The sequence below is a fragment of the Larimichthys crocea genome, chromosome III, assembly GCF_000972845.2.
Source record: "Larimichthys crocea isolate SSNF chromosome III, L_crocea_2.0, whole genome shotgun sequence".
Taxonomy (NCBI): domain Eukaryota; kingdom Metazoa; phylum Chordata; class Actinopteri; family Sciaenidae; genus Larimichthys; species Larimichthys crocea.
The window spans coordinates 25695095-25710290 of record NC_040013.1 but is presented as its reverse complement, the minus strand read 5'-3'; the positions used below and the strand labels follow the sequence as shown (position 1 = coordinate 25710290).

General features: G+C 39.6%; 1 protein-coding gene across 2 annotated transcripts in view; it reads left to right on the top strand.

The window, feature by feature from the left end:
* The window catches only part of ptprz1b (protein tyrosine phosphatase receptor type Z1b), a 53943-nt gene that overhangs the window by 21622 nt on the left and 17125 nt on the right, over nucleotides 1-15196 (top strand). For both annotated transcript variants that reach the window (XM_027274492.1, XM_027274493.1), the window contains exons 3-6: nucleotides 11991-12170; nucleotides 14119-14270; nucleotides 14382-14477; nucleotides 14575-14641. In XM_027274492.1, the coding sequence (XP_027130293.1) occupies nucleotides 11991-12170; nucleotides 14119-14270; nucleotides 14382-14477; nucleotides 14575-14641 (495 nt within the window). The remainder of the gene's footprint in view (nucleotides 1-11990; nucleotides 12171-14118; nucleotides 14271-14381; nucleotides 14478-14574; nucleotides 14642-15196) is intronic.

Sequence of the window (15196 nt, the reverse complement as noted above, 5' to 3'; positions counted from 1 at the left end):
AGTCTTTATATGACATGAACTGAAGGAATTATCTGTCAACATCTCCCATTAGAGAGCCTTGAACTGCCTCCGACCATATGGTTGGATGACATCAGCTCAACTCAGCACAAAGCCCCCGCTGGGCTAAGCTGTGGTCCAACAGAAACAAAGAGTGGACACAGACAGACAGTAATGGTCCCAGAGGGAGAGATTAGCCTCTTTATGGTCTGTGGGGGGGATCAGGAAGAACGATCAGGCTCAACAGGTCAACAGTGGGCTAAATACAGACTATTAAACTTATTAACCTGCACCCTGAGTGGCCCCCTGCCAATAATTGACACATGTCATCAGAAGCTGATACTACTGCATGAGGCAGGCAGAAGAAGCCTTGTCTATAATAGTGCCTCTTCTGTGAGGTCATTAATTGATCAACCATCTTGAATTTCTAGCATGACTGCAAATTATTTCAGCAGCTTATCAGCTGAGAAGCTGCTGATTTGTTCACCTCACTTATTCACTCATTAGTGGATTAATCACCATCATCATCACCAGCTAATGAAGATCATTTATTAATGCTTTCGTGAGGAACAACTATGAATACAATGGGATGGACTTTTTTTTCTGAATGCTGTGAAAAAGAAAGGTCTATGTTTAATGTTTGTGTTTTTGACTTATCGACCAATCACAGACAGAGTTGGGCAGGTGAAAAGAATCTGAAAACTATGCTCTGGAATAACATGAGAAACTGCGGTGACCACAGTAATGAGCTCAACTCCATGGTTGGCGTCACATGACGCAGCCTTAAAAAAAAAAAAAAAAAAAAAAAAAAAAAAAATCAATTGATCGAGAAAATGATTGACAGACTAATCAATAATGAAAATTATTATGAGTTGCAGCCCAGCTTGTAGCCGGAACAGCCACATGTTGAAGAAAACCAAATATATTTACTGATAAAGGACTCGGGTAATTGCAGGAAAAGCACAAAAAACATTATTGATCTTACTCATAAACACAACTACTATTTTTTTCTGGCTTGAGTATTTTTTTAAAGTAAGTATTAATGACTTGTAGCAACATTTTGAGCAGCCCGGTAACGAGAAGGGAGTTGGCAGTGCTGTTCTCCGGTATGCTCGATCCAGCGTTTGAAGCCCTGCAGCAGGTACTTAAAAGGGAAACGCTTACCGTTGCACAGACACACAGTTAAGTCACAGTCTGTCACTCAAAAACGTGAAACTGTGTTCAAGAGCCAGAATGGAGAAAAAAGGTAAGACTTTAAATTACCAGAAAGTGTGTGTAGATTCTTCTTCTTTAGTCTGTAAACTTTAAGGCATCAGTCCTATTCAAGAAAGAAAAGAACTAACATCCACTAAAACCATGACACAATCTGACACAGGCCAAAGCTATACAGTAGATGAATAATCACCATACATACTGCACCATTATTTTTTATGCAACTGGCAAGAAATACTGTACATGCTTTCTTAGCTGGTTGTTCCCAACAACTGATCAACACTTTCACATTCATGGTATCAAATAAATATGAAACACAGAATCAAATTATTGCAACATGACCAATTTGTTGAGCTACAACAACTTAAACTACATGAACTTCTACTACAGCATTAAATATGAAACCTGCAGATGAGCCACGCTGTAATGGACTCATATTAATGCAGTGATTCAAGGCAGATTCATTCACATGCAACAGTACAGCTGTGAGATTTTGTCTCTTCTCATATCAGTCAAAGCAGCATGAATATCAATAGATTCATACGTATTTTCATCTTGAAGACTGTTTTCCTCCCGTCTGTCAAATCTTCACAATCAATTCGCGGGCACATACACCCCGTTCAACAAAGTGTAATAGGTTTTTTTGTGTGATACACTGAAGTAGACATGACAGACCAAAAGCCTGTCTGCAGTCCAAATGAAGTGGAAACACCTTTTCTGTCTGTGTCTTCTTTTTCTAACTTCAGTTTCTTTCTTTCTTTCTTTCTTTCTTTCTTTCTTTCTTTCTTTCTTTCTTTCTTTCTTTCTTTCTTTCTTTCTTTCTTTCTTTCTTTCTTTCTTTCTTTCAGTTTTCTCTCTGTTGGGTTTAGAAGTTCCACATCACAACTGAATTCAACTCAGTGGCAGTTCATTTGGATTCATTGAAACTGTAGCCATTCCTACATCATGTACATATATGTGTGTGTGTGTGTGTGTGTGTGTGTGTGTCCACAATCTTGTTTTTCTGAGCAGCTCTATTTCTTGCATTGTGCTGTGCACTGAGCCGTGAGTAAAAGCATTAACATGTGAAAGAAACGCACTTCATTGTGAGGCACTGTGCACAGCTTTTTGGTTGGGTCAGAAGTGGGAGGGCAAAGGAAAATAAAGGGAAATAATAGAAAGAGGGGGTCAGGAGAGTGAGCGAGTGAGTGGTGGAGAGAAAGAGAGTTGAAAAAGAAGAACTCAACTGAAAGGAAGAGAGAGGCAGGAGAGGAAAGTTTAAAATTAGGCTACATCAAAATCACAATACACTTTTTCAGAGTTGGTTGCGTCAAACAAACTACGGTTGTTTGAATAGATTTTTATCAAGAGGTTTACATTTTAAAGTTACTAACAGTTACATTCAGAGTTTTTTTTGTAAAATTGGAACTCTCCACAACAAGCCAGTTAGTTTTATGTTCTGTCATCACTGCTGGACTACCAAATAATAGTTTTAAATTATGAGCGTTAAAGTCAAAATGAGTGAGGATTCAGGACATAAAGTCATCGAGTCAATTTGCTTGCAAAGTGCAGCTAAAAAAGAAAATCAGAGAAATGCAAAATGATCTTAGGCGTAAGCTAATACAGACAGATTGAAGTATTTGTTAAGATAATCAGCACTGTCCTTCAGCATGTCTTACAGGCATTATAATGTGAATGCTGGAGCAGATTTAGGACAAATATTAGTTACAAATATTCAGTTATAGGACATCCAACCTCCTCTCAGATCAGCTGGTCTCATGTTCTGGAAGTGCACCTTTATTTCCACAATGTAAAAAAAAACAACAATTTAATCCCTTGTACTCTATGAAGACTTAATCTCTAGAAGTGGGGGCAGTTCAACAAGCTGCATGTTGTCACCTAGCTCACTGAACAGTCCAGTATTCACTTTCCTTTAACCTCTCTTTTGTCTTCTACCATCTCCTGAGAGGAATATCTCTCTCTGTAGCTGCTAGATTATGCACAATGTTCACCAGCTAGTTGCTAACTGTCTGTTTACTGTTTGGTGATAGGCAGGTAGCATTCAGTGTGCTTATCTGACAGCAGCTGCATGCTACACTACAAATAAAGTTGTATGCTGTAAAACCAAAACAGTGAGCTGAAAGGCACTAAAATGAGTAACTATTAATATTTAGCTTATCTGAAGCATTTTTAGTATGTTAGCTTTTGATCCAGATTTTAAATCAGAATGTTTCTTTGTTTCTTAAGCTGATCTCAATAAAAATGTATTCGTAGCATGGCAAAACGTATTTAAAAGTCCTAAAATTAAGCCTGGAGGTACACTGTGCACCTTACTGTTTGCCTGTGAAAGAATCCCTGCTTCTCCTCCTCCATGTTGTTCTCATCATTCCTGTCTGCTTTGTCTCCAGGGGTTCCCTGGGATCCTTCTGCCTGGAAGACACCCCCGGGGCCCCATATGTTATGTGTGTGCGTCTGCATGTGTTTGTGTTTGTGTATAATTGTGCACTCTGATAATCCAGAGTTTCCTCCTACAGGTAAATGCAACGGGTCGCAATACATTTTTCAAATAATTCACAACAAAACTACAAGTCCTTATAGGAATACCATAGTTATATGATACTGCTGCTACTTGTTTGCTTTTTAATTGTATCGAAACTGCATTTAAAGCCATTTGCAATAACTTAGTTGCCACAGAACAACATAAATAAGAACAGAAGATACAATTAGATGAGACTAAACTTAATTGTTTCCTATCATTAAAGCAGCAACATTAAGAGGAACAAAAATAATGTTATAAAATCAAAATATTGAATTCATTACTGATCTCCCTGGTCTCCCTCTCAAACTAAGTTTTACTCAGGGGTGATGTAGGCTTCAGTATTCCCCTGGTGCTTTTTCTGGGGCACATTCACATCTTCTTGCAGATTTTTAATATGAATACTAATGCCCGTCCATGTAAGTTCATACAATTCTGTGCTTAAATAATGTCTTCATGTTCTAAATTAGGAGAAGTAGACTGTGGCAGACACAAAGGGCTTTATATGTTCACATTTAGAATCCGATTACTGCAGTAGTTTCCAAGAAAACACCATGTATCTGCCCTTCATTAGTACAGCAGAACCATTAGGATCAATCTAACCAAACCCCAGAAGAATTCTCTATGCAAAATTGACTCTAATCATTGCAATGTCAGAATGGTAATTTTGGATCAGTATGCAGGTGTGAATAGTTTAAACTCCTCTTCCATTCGTTCAGTTGTATGTGAACATTATGTGTAACTGTCACCAGGGTTTTTAAAAATGAAGGGATGGTAACACCAAAAGATCTGTTTCTAAGATACGGTAGCTGCAGTTTTCTTATATGCTCTAGGGTTGAACTCAGGTTATCGTACCTTGAAAATCTCATCCTGTTGCAACCCTACTCATCATATTATACTGCAGTGTGCACTGTGCCGTGTTTCTGTGTCTGATAAGGCTTCAAACTAATGTTCTGGCCTTTCTGTATCATAGTTTAGTTTCTCATCACACAATGCTGTTTTCAATATGAAGATCCGATAAAGTCTGTTTGTCATCTACATGATGAAAAGACGGAGACTGTCTTTGTATCTATGGTAACAGGCTTTGTAAGATGTATGTTCTATGCAGTATGAGATGTAATTACAGGCGATTAGCGTAATCCTGCCAGTGAGAAAGTGAAAGCATTTTAGAGATGTGACTAAACCTGCCAGGCTTGGCACCGAATCAGACAAAAAGAGCACATGTATAGCTGTGCTTATCAATATTTTACATTAACAATAGCTCTAATGACTTTAATCTGAAAGGTGTTGCTTGTAGTGACAAACACGAAAAAAAGAAATATCACCTGACCCTGGAGTTCCATTTTTGTATCTTTTATTTGGTTCCACTGCCTTCGACTTTACTATTAGGTTCACTCTCACCTCTCAAATCCACTGTGGTTCGAGCCATAGCACTCTCTGATGCTACCCACCCAGCAGACAGACAGAGATAGTGACCAGCCAGTGAACACAGTTGCTTTAGCAGCTAAAGAACCACATATTGGGGTGTTGTTTAGAGTGTGCGCCCCATGTAGGAAGGCTCAGTCCTTGCAGCAGCCGCCCAGGGTTCGATTCCAACCTGTGGCCCTTTGCAGCATGTCACCCCCCCTCTCTCATTCCCCGCCTTCCTGTCACTCTTCAGCTATCTCTGTCAAATGAAGTCTGACTAGAACAACAAGAAGCTGTTTGCCGGCGTGATGTTTACCATACCCACAGAATATTATAATATGTCAGCGTTGTGTTGTTGGCTTTTTCTGCTGCCTCCGAAATTGCCCAAGACTTATTTCATAGAGTGCTTCATTTCATACATTACAGTTTCTAATGGCTGTAGAAAACATTATAACTTGACAAACATATACAGTAACCCCACAACATCAGTGTAGTCATTTGAAAGCCATATACCAGCCTTCATTCTGTTATCTTTATTCTGCGGTGGGTACGATTACATAATTATTGTAGAATGCATCCCTAGTTATCTGTTAGAGGCTCTTAGCCTGAGTTGACTGTAATCCTTGTAAGTACACATCAACATGCCTTTGTAGATTTTATTATCATAATTTTAATGAGAAGGTTTTAGTCCCGTGAGGGTCTAAAAGCTGTTGCAGATGCTTTCCCAGTGACAAAAGAAGAACGCCGGAGCTTTGATCCTCGAGTGCCAGGAAGCTGTTTTCTCCTTCTCGCATCTCACATGTGTATTGTGTCTTTTTTTTTGTTGTTGTTGTATACATGTGTGTGTGTTCACCACCCACTATGTTCTCAACCGCTCTCTTAGTCACCAAATACTTTAGGCTGCTGTCTCTTCTGCTCCAGTTGCCGCTCAGCTGATGTGGCTGCTCCTGGAGCCTTGTGGGAGACATGAGGTAATGATGCAGAGGTGTATATATGTGTGTGCTCCTTTTTTTTTCACACAACACACACCCTCTGCCCACCATTTTCCTTTCTTGCTCCTTGCCTGTGCCAGTATGTGGCCGGGCTAATGAGTTCACACGGCCATGACAGGCAACCATGAACTGAGATGACCTCATTATCCAGAAATTATAGCCGCAGAGCAAGGTCATGTTAGCCAGCCTGGCCAGTCTATTTCTCTTCTATGACAATCACAGGTGATTGATGCAAAAACAATGCAGGAGTAATCTCATTGGTTCAGGTAAACATCAGTGGGCGGAGCCAAAGGAGCATACTTCTTTTGTTTAAGTTTTGTGCTGCTTTATTTTTGAGTTGCCTTCGCTGTATACGATGAGATAAACAGTAAATCAGTTCAGAGATTCAGTCTGCCACTGTTTAATATTTAAACTCCACACAGAGAGTCTTCTCCCAGTCGTCTCTCGCTCCAGAGACTTGCTTTATATTCACACGTCTAGACGGAGCAGAGATTACATGAAGAGCATGCAGGGACTCTGATTCATACCCCAAGTCTTTTTTTTTTCTTCTTCTTTTTGAATAATCTGACAGGTCTGATTGTCAGATACGCCGGCTGCTGATGTGTGTGACAGTCCATCATTAACATAGTAGATCTTGCTGGATGTGTGTGTGTGTGTGTGTAGTCCTTTCTCTGCCATTCATAATAGATTCATTTAGTAGCTTAGATCTTCGTCAGCCCCCGGCGCACTCTTTTATATCAGTCAGTGCGTGTGCATGCGTGTGTGTGTGGGTGTGTGTGTGTGTGTGTGTGTGCACGCGCGCCCATGAATGCATTCATAGACATTGATTCTGCAGAATAGATATGACTCCTATCTCACAAAGGAACGGTTCTTATTTTTCTGCTCAGGCTTCTGCCGTGTTATAATCGAAGAGTCTTTCTGCAAACTGAGAAACTGAGTGAAACACATTACACCAGCTCAGACACTAACACTTTCTCTCTAATGGTGAATCTACCATTGAATGTTGAGGTTTTTGGATGATTTGTTTTCAGTGCTAAGCAACAAACTGTATCTCAAGCGACTAAAAATGTTGGTGTTTTTCCGACACTTTTGGTGTTGTGGGTCTTTGCAGTCCCTTTTTAAACACAGAATACTACAGGCTGCTAATAACAGTATATATATATATATATATATAGTATATATAATAGTGATTGCTCCGTTCAGTTAGTGTGTACCAGTAACCATACCCCTGAGCCAGCAGGCATAATACCAGAGCACTGTGACTGGGACAACTAAATGGCATGCAGCTTCTATGAAGATAATTAATTCCACATTTATGTGTAATGTCTGCTCTGAAAAAGGTTTATTATTGAAGCTGCTAGAGGCTTTCTTATTTGTGTGAATAATAATTCAACTAATTAGTTATGTAATGATGATTGCCAGTGTATTAATTAGCAGACGTTTGTTGGTTCCAGCTTCTCAGATGTGGGTTGATTCGGTCCTATGCCCCTTTTTACGTCATTAAAGTGAGTATGTTTGAGTTTGGACTGTAGATTGGGTATTTCTGCGATTGTATGTGTTAATCAGTTAATTTTAAGATAATTAAGTATTTCTAAATAAATAAGTATTTCTAAATGCTGCATCTCAAACCTTTTAGGATAGAGACTGTGGCACTGAATGCATGCATGAGAAGAGGTTAAATGATTCAACTGCATGTTGTTTATCCTGCCGACCAGACAATGATGCAAATTCAAAAACACTATGGGTTAAACTGAACCAGCAGCCGGCTCTCTGCTTTTAATATTCATATTCATAAGAAATTCAGCTATTTTTTGCCAGCAGTGATGCAAACAGGAGCAGACAGTCCCCAGAAAAGTCGAGCCCTACATTATTCAATTTAATAATCCTGCATGTTTTCTGAACTGTTAGCTCGCTCAGCAGTGCAGAACCTTCTCACAGAGGGTGAAATCAGCTGTGTGTGTGAGTGTGTGTGTGTGTGTGTGTGTGTGTTTGTTTGTGCCATCCAAAGGAGCTTAATTGGTGTAAGCGTAGGCAGGAAGAGGGAGACAGAACACGCACATGTGCCGTCGTGCACTTCTTTGTATATCTGCATGAAACACACCTCCGTATGCTGCATGAGTGTGTGTGTGTGTGTGTGTGTGTGTGTGTGTGTGTGCGTGTGTGTGTGTACACAGAAAAACACTTTCACTCTCCCCCTTTTTTCCTCCTTTCTGTCCTCTCTGTCTGCCTCTGTCTTCCCCCTCTCATCCCCTACAGCTATTCTTTTTTTGTCTCTCCCATTTGGCTCTTGTATCTTCTCTTTGGTTTTTCTTCTTCACCTCCTCTCTGCTCCTCTTTGCACTCTTACCTTTGTGTCCTCGGCAGCCTCTCCACTTTGTCCTCTACGCTCCTTTTTCGTCTCACGTCTCTTCCCACGAGAGTTAGGGGTGAGCTGAAATGATGGGAGTTGGGGGGAGCAGCAGGCACATCAAGTGTAAATGGTTTCTGCCTTGACCACTTTACCAGCTGACTGCTCTTTGAGCTGCTGCAGAGGACAAAGTGTCTCGACAAAGTTTCCGCACATATTTACTTGTCTTTTAGTTCCAGCTTCAGTTCATCAGAGTACGAAATGTAATTTACATATTTCATCCTATAAATTTGACTCCTTGACTGAAAGCGAGTGGGTGTGCATGCATTTGTGTGTTTATGGATTCCAATGAACACAAGAAAGTCTTGCTTTGGGGGATTTTTTTATTCTTTTCTCCAACCTGTCAGCTACTTGTTGCCATGGCAGCATTTTATCAAAAGAGTAGTTTTGTGTGTGTGTGTGTGTGTGTGTGTGTGTGTGTGTTTGTGTTTGTGTGTCATGTAACGCTGACAGATGTGGCTTCAGAGGCCAGATGTGGTCATTGACACAGTGACAACCCCCTGTCATTTGCCCAGCACACAGACACGAGTGCTTTCATACAAAATATAGGTCATGATGAAAATGTGGAGCTGACAGATGTTCAATAAAACACACGGAGATCAAATGTGATACTAAAATTACACTTCCAAGAAACAAACAAACACACAGCTTTGGTAAAAACACACAGATGACACAAAAACAACCAAACGTGACCATAATAACTAATGACTTTTAATTCTAACATTCCCCTTCAGTCACCTCCAAACACTCCCAAAAGGATTGTTTGTGTAGCTCACGCATGGAAAAACTGAAAAGCTTCTCTTTATTCAAGGAAACTGAAAACAAATAGAATAATAAAAAATAAACCATGTGCATTATATTTTTGGTTATTCCACTTTAACTATATTTGAACATTCAAAGCACCCAAACATTTATGTATTGCACAACGATGGAGCAACATTAACACACCATTGTTGTCTTATCCGCAACTCTTTCTCTCTTGTTGTTGTTGACCGGGAACTGGAATTATTCTCAGGCAATCGGCTTAAAGGACACAGGTTGGTCCTTTGCGCTCACCATAGTGTGATTGACTTGCACGCCAAAAAAGTTTCCCTTATGAACGTTGGTTCCACATTACATACCACATGACACCAGGCTGTGACTTGATCACACTTACCCAGTTTGCATTTGAAGACCTGCTCCTACTCTGCCATGGCTGAGTCACTCTCCTCCTGTGCTTGTCTAGTTCTTATTGCTGGTTAGTATCTCAGCTCTGCCTGGAAGGGTATAACCAGTCAGAGGCATACTCGGTAGCCAGGTTCTGAATGTGAGAAGAGAAAGTTGATGGCCTGCTAGCCTGGCTGACTACATTGTTCAAAAATACACCTAACAGCACCTCAGAAGCTCAATAACTAAACATATCATGTTTATTTATTTCATTGAAATAGTTACACTATGTAAGTCTCCTTCTAACCACCACTTGTTTTTACAAGTGAGCAAGGCTAGCTGTTTCCTCCTAGCTTGGATCCAGCCCACTGGAACTTCTTTGCTGTTTGAACAAAATATAATGTTCAGTATCAGAATAAAGGAAATCATTTAAATGGCTATAATGGTTGCAAGATGCCACATACATCCTGCAGGTGTGCTCTCTTTGATTGACAGCATGCTGCAGTAAACATGGCGGTTCTACTCTTTCCTGTATTCTGGTCTGCTGTTTGAGTGAAGGATATTATATCGGACTTCTGTGGGTAGAATTTAATTCTAGACTGGGTGTAGTGTCATTTCACGGTTGTTATGTGACCTGTCTGTTGTTTGGGTTCCTGCGTTGTTCAGAAAAATAATCTCAACAACAATCCTCCTTATATCTTCTATAACAGGACTGTCCAAAGTGAGGTTTCATTTGGTCTGCCAGGCCATTCTAGTGAAAAACAATCACTCCAACTGTGTGAAGCCACAATATTACAGGAGGAAAAAAAAAAGCTATTACTCGTAGACATTGTATATTTGACTAGTTAACAACTGCTGTAAATAAAATGCGCCTGGATATTTCTGAACTAGTGAACTTATTAAACCACAACCCTCAGTGTATTTCATTTCATTTGTACATGCAGGTTCAACTGCAAAAACAAGCTCTTTACCTCTTCCCCACACACACACACACACACACACACACACACACACACATGCACAACCGACGCACGCAACTGACACAACAAGGAATGTAAAGCCAATACCTGTTAAATCATGTGTGACCAGTTACCGTTAAACCATCTGCTCTGACCTCATTAGACCCTTTGTCTGTACTGTATACTGTAAAACAGACACACACACACACACACACACACCTACACACACACACACACTCACACGCACACTGGATAAGCAGCGTCCAGTGATGTATTTTCATTATCTAGTAAGTGTTTGCTCTGCACAGATAAAGTAGAGCATTTTGACAACCACTTTTTAAAATAATATTGCTGAATAATGCATCCTAATCCTAATTACATATGTTTTTTTTTTTTTACATTAATACATTATTTGTCAGTGTTCTGTGTTTATAACTAAAATATTAGTCAGCATAATAAATGCAGTTTGGATTCTGAGAGTTGCCTGGGGAAACGACTAAATGTTAAGAGCGGATGAATGCATGCACCATGAATTAACACATTCGCTCATGCAAAGACATGGAGCTGCTCATGCTTGCACACGAATATATACAGCAGTTCAGTGTGTTCGCAGGTAACTTGGACATGTGCATTAATATTTCAAACACACCACACACTGCATGCCAATAAATGTGAAGGTACAGTACATATATATGCCAAGGAAGAAAAAAGAATAAATAAAAGCTCACACACGTCACGTCAGTAGACGTAAAAGCAGTTAGTGTGACATGCAAACACGCACACTCATAAATAACAAATCTTTTATCTCGCTGCTTTTTCTTTCACCCTGTTTTGATTAAGGATTTTGTGTTGCGTGTTTGGCCGTTGCAAATTTCGCCTGTCCTTGCGCCGTTCAGATTCTTTTACATTATTCATGTGAAAACATGTTAAAACACACAAATACACACCCACGCTGTATCATTGCGCTTAAACAGACTTTGTGCCATGCTCTCTCGCCTATGAATAAAAAGGCAATTCACAGAATAAATACACAGAATGCACTCATGCATTAACAATAGCAGTGTGACCTGAGGCCGAGCAGTAATATTTAACTTACAGTTTGACCATCTGGCCTTGTTAAAGCTACTCTACTCTACTGTCTGTAAACAGAAATACACATTACTAAACATGTCCTACAAATAAACCCTTTAAGACGCTTAGATAACTGCTGGAGTCTCTGTGTGCTACCTTCAGAATTTCCAGATTTACTAAAGTCAACAGATAAAAAAAGACTTTGTAAAAATGCTTGACATTTTCAGACCAGAAGTCCTTTAAGTCTCTTCATGTATCTGCCTCTCTCTGTCATTTTCATGCAGGTACCCTGAACCAGCGCAACTGGGGTAAAAAATACCCGTCCTGTAACAGCGCCAGGCAATCTCCTCTGGATGTCGACGAGTTATTTACCCAAGTCAGACTGCAGTACCAGAATCTGCAGCTCGAAGGCTGGGACAAACTGACAGCAGAGTCCAGCACTATCCACAACAATGGGAAGACTGGTATGTTGATCTTCTTCTTATATACCTCTCCTCTTATTGGAGAATAAATCTTATAAGCCCAAAGCACAATTTGGCCACAATCTAAATCTTTTTCCCAAGATTTCTTCCAGTTCAATCCAAGGAAGTCCTGTTTGCAATGTAAATCTGCAGGAGATCAAACAACAAGCTGTTTCTGATTGATGATGAGTGACATGTAGGCGTTTTCTTTTTCATCCCAGATAAGCACATATTAAAGCAGCAACCAGAGGAAGATACAGCGTGCAGTAGAATCAAACTATGGAAATGATTTTGACATTATTCTGGTGCTGTAAAACACAACATTTTAATCCCCTAGATGTGGAAAGAAGCTTAACTTTCCAGATGAAGAAAGAAAATGATTCACAACTCAAAGGTTAATGAGAGACAGAAGCAGTGAGGATTTAAAGGAGAAAGAGGGAGAGACCAAGTAATAACCGAGGGACGCGACCAGAGGCATAACAGTGCCGAGAGATCATGTGGAGGGAGACGGAAGATCGATGTCAAGAGGCAGAGATGAAACTGAGCAACAGAAAAGAGGCAACAAAAGAGAGAGAGAGATGTAGAGAGATAGAAATGTGTACAGAGACTAGAGGGAGAAAGAGCCGGGGAGAGAAATGAGGACAACGTGAAGAGACAGTGAGAGGGAAGGCAGCGCGTGCACTGATGTCTGGCCTGATAAACAAATGAAAGCTGCCTGAGCTATCATCACCATCTTCAATACAGCCTACAGTGTGTATACGTTAATGGCCTTTAATTCATCTTTTTTCCACTGTAGAGTCGGTGAGGAAATTGCATATTAAAATAGATATTGCATAGCTGTCATGATGTCATCATAAAGAGAATATATGGCCTGCACTAAACTGAAAGTTATGTCTTGTTATGAGTGAATTTATTTTAATAAGACACGTTTAAGTGGATTTGAGAAGACTGCATTGTCTTTTCATCACACAGTTTACACTTAAATGGCTTTTTAAAGATGCTATTATCAATATTTAACAATAAACAATGCATTTAATAATGGATGTGTCATGTGATGAGTCACTTGTGGAATTATCGCAGAGAATAATCACTTGACTCTGCAGATCTCTTCACCTCTGTGAGGCGTTTCAGCATCTTTCAGCATTGTTTTTCTAGCCTCCGACTTTACTGTTCACTAGCAGCTAATGAAAGAAAACTAAAGAAAATGTAGCTGCTGTGTGATGTGTGAATAAGCAGCTATTTGTTAACAAGATCACCTTCATAAGGTAACAAGGTGATAATGTAAAGCTAAAAAACTTTGCTCCTAAGTGGGAAAAAAGCAGAGTCAAGGGTCAGAATACATTTCTAACAGACTATTATATCCACCTTAGAGCCGCTGATGCCAATACTGATATTACAACGTTTTGGATTTTGATATATATCGGCTGATATTCTTTATTTATATGAATAAACATGCATTTTTTTGCAATGAGCAAATCCACAAACGTTGTTATGAAACACTCATGGCAAAGATAAGTAATGGAGTTTTACAATACTGTCAAAAAACCTTATACACAACTATACATTAAAAAAAAAAGTTTTTCACATCATATCATTTCAATATATGTATCTGTGAAAGGCTAATAAAGGCCTAGACATATATCAGTTAGGCTTTAATCCACATGTAATGCATGAACACATTAATTATTCAACTTGTAGCAGCCAAAAAGTGTTGCTTTCACTATGAAAAAACACCGTCTTGCAAGTTGTTCAGAGCCAAAAGATCCAAATTGAGCCTGGAAGCCAAGCTGCCCACAGCTGAGTATTGAGGACTGAAAGCCTTGTCAGCCTTGTTATGTTTCAAGTAAAGCCTTGACATAACACGATTAAGAAAAATTTGACTCTGACAGAATTTTCTTAAATTACTCACAAGTGATCACTGGACTAACTGTTGTGTGTGTGTGTATTTTAGTGTCCATCGTTGTGGAAGGGGACTTCTTTGTGAGTGGAGGAGGGCTGAGCTCCAGGTTCCGTGTTGGTAGAATCGCGTTCCACTGGGGGCGCTGCAACGCGACGTCAGATGGGTCTGAACACAGCCTGAATGGGATGAAATACCCTCTGGAGGTACAGAAGTACACAGCGTCTGTACATCTGTCCATCATTTATTGTTCACACATCTGTCTGCCAGTGAAGCCTGAGCTCAGATAACCGGCCTGTTTCCTGACTCTCGTTCAGATGCAGATCTACTGTTACGATCCAGATGATTTCCAAAGTCTGGACGATGCTATCCGGGAAGGAGGGAGGATCGCCGCCTTGGCTGTGCTCTTTGACGTAGGTCCAGCTGTTGATTTGTTCTCCAGAGTAAAGAGAAATGATTCAAAGTAAAGTGATTATTGCCTGTCTATGAAGCTCATGTTCTTTTCCACAGATCAGCCTGGAAGACAACGAGGACTTCAGTCGTGTTATAGATGCTGTCAACACTGTCAGCAGGTTTGGTAGGTCATCCCTACACACAGTACTACCTGAGCTATCACTGAGTAAAAATGAACATCTGTCCTCAACAAATAATGTATCTTGAGTTAAGGTGGTGACAGAATAAAAACAAATTCATAGAAGCTGATGATTTTCTGCCTACAAGACAAAACATGTTGAGGAGAATATTTTTGTTTAAAGCAGAATAATGTTGACAAAAAGATGACTGAAATCAAATCTGGTTAATTTAAGCAAATGATGAGTTTAAAGATAAATCAAGAAATTTTACTAATTGATAGTGAATTAGACATTAGATTAAACTGAAACTGTAGTCCAATTCATTAGTGTTCAAAATGAAAAAAAGAGAAAAGAACCATTAACAGAACTAGTAGCTAGAATTAAGCAAATTAATGGTGGATTTAATATAATTTTACCCAACAAGTTTGAGTTAAAGCAGTGTAGTTTCAGTAAGAGAGAATGATCAAGTAAAAATAAAAGGTCTTTCTCTCCTAAATCATGAAATTCTGAAAGGCTCCTGATGATGCATATCAAGGGCTTACCAAACCATACCATTTGTT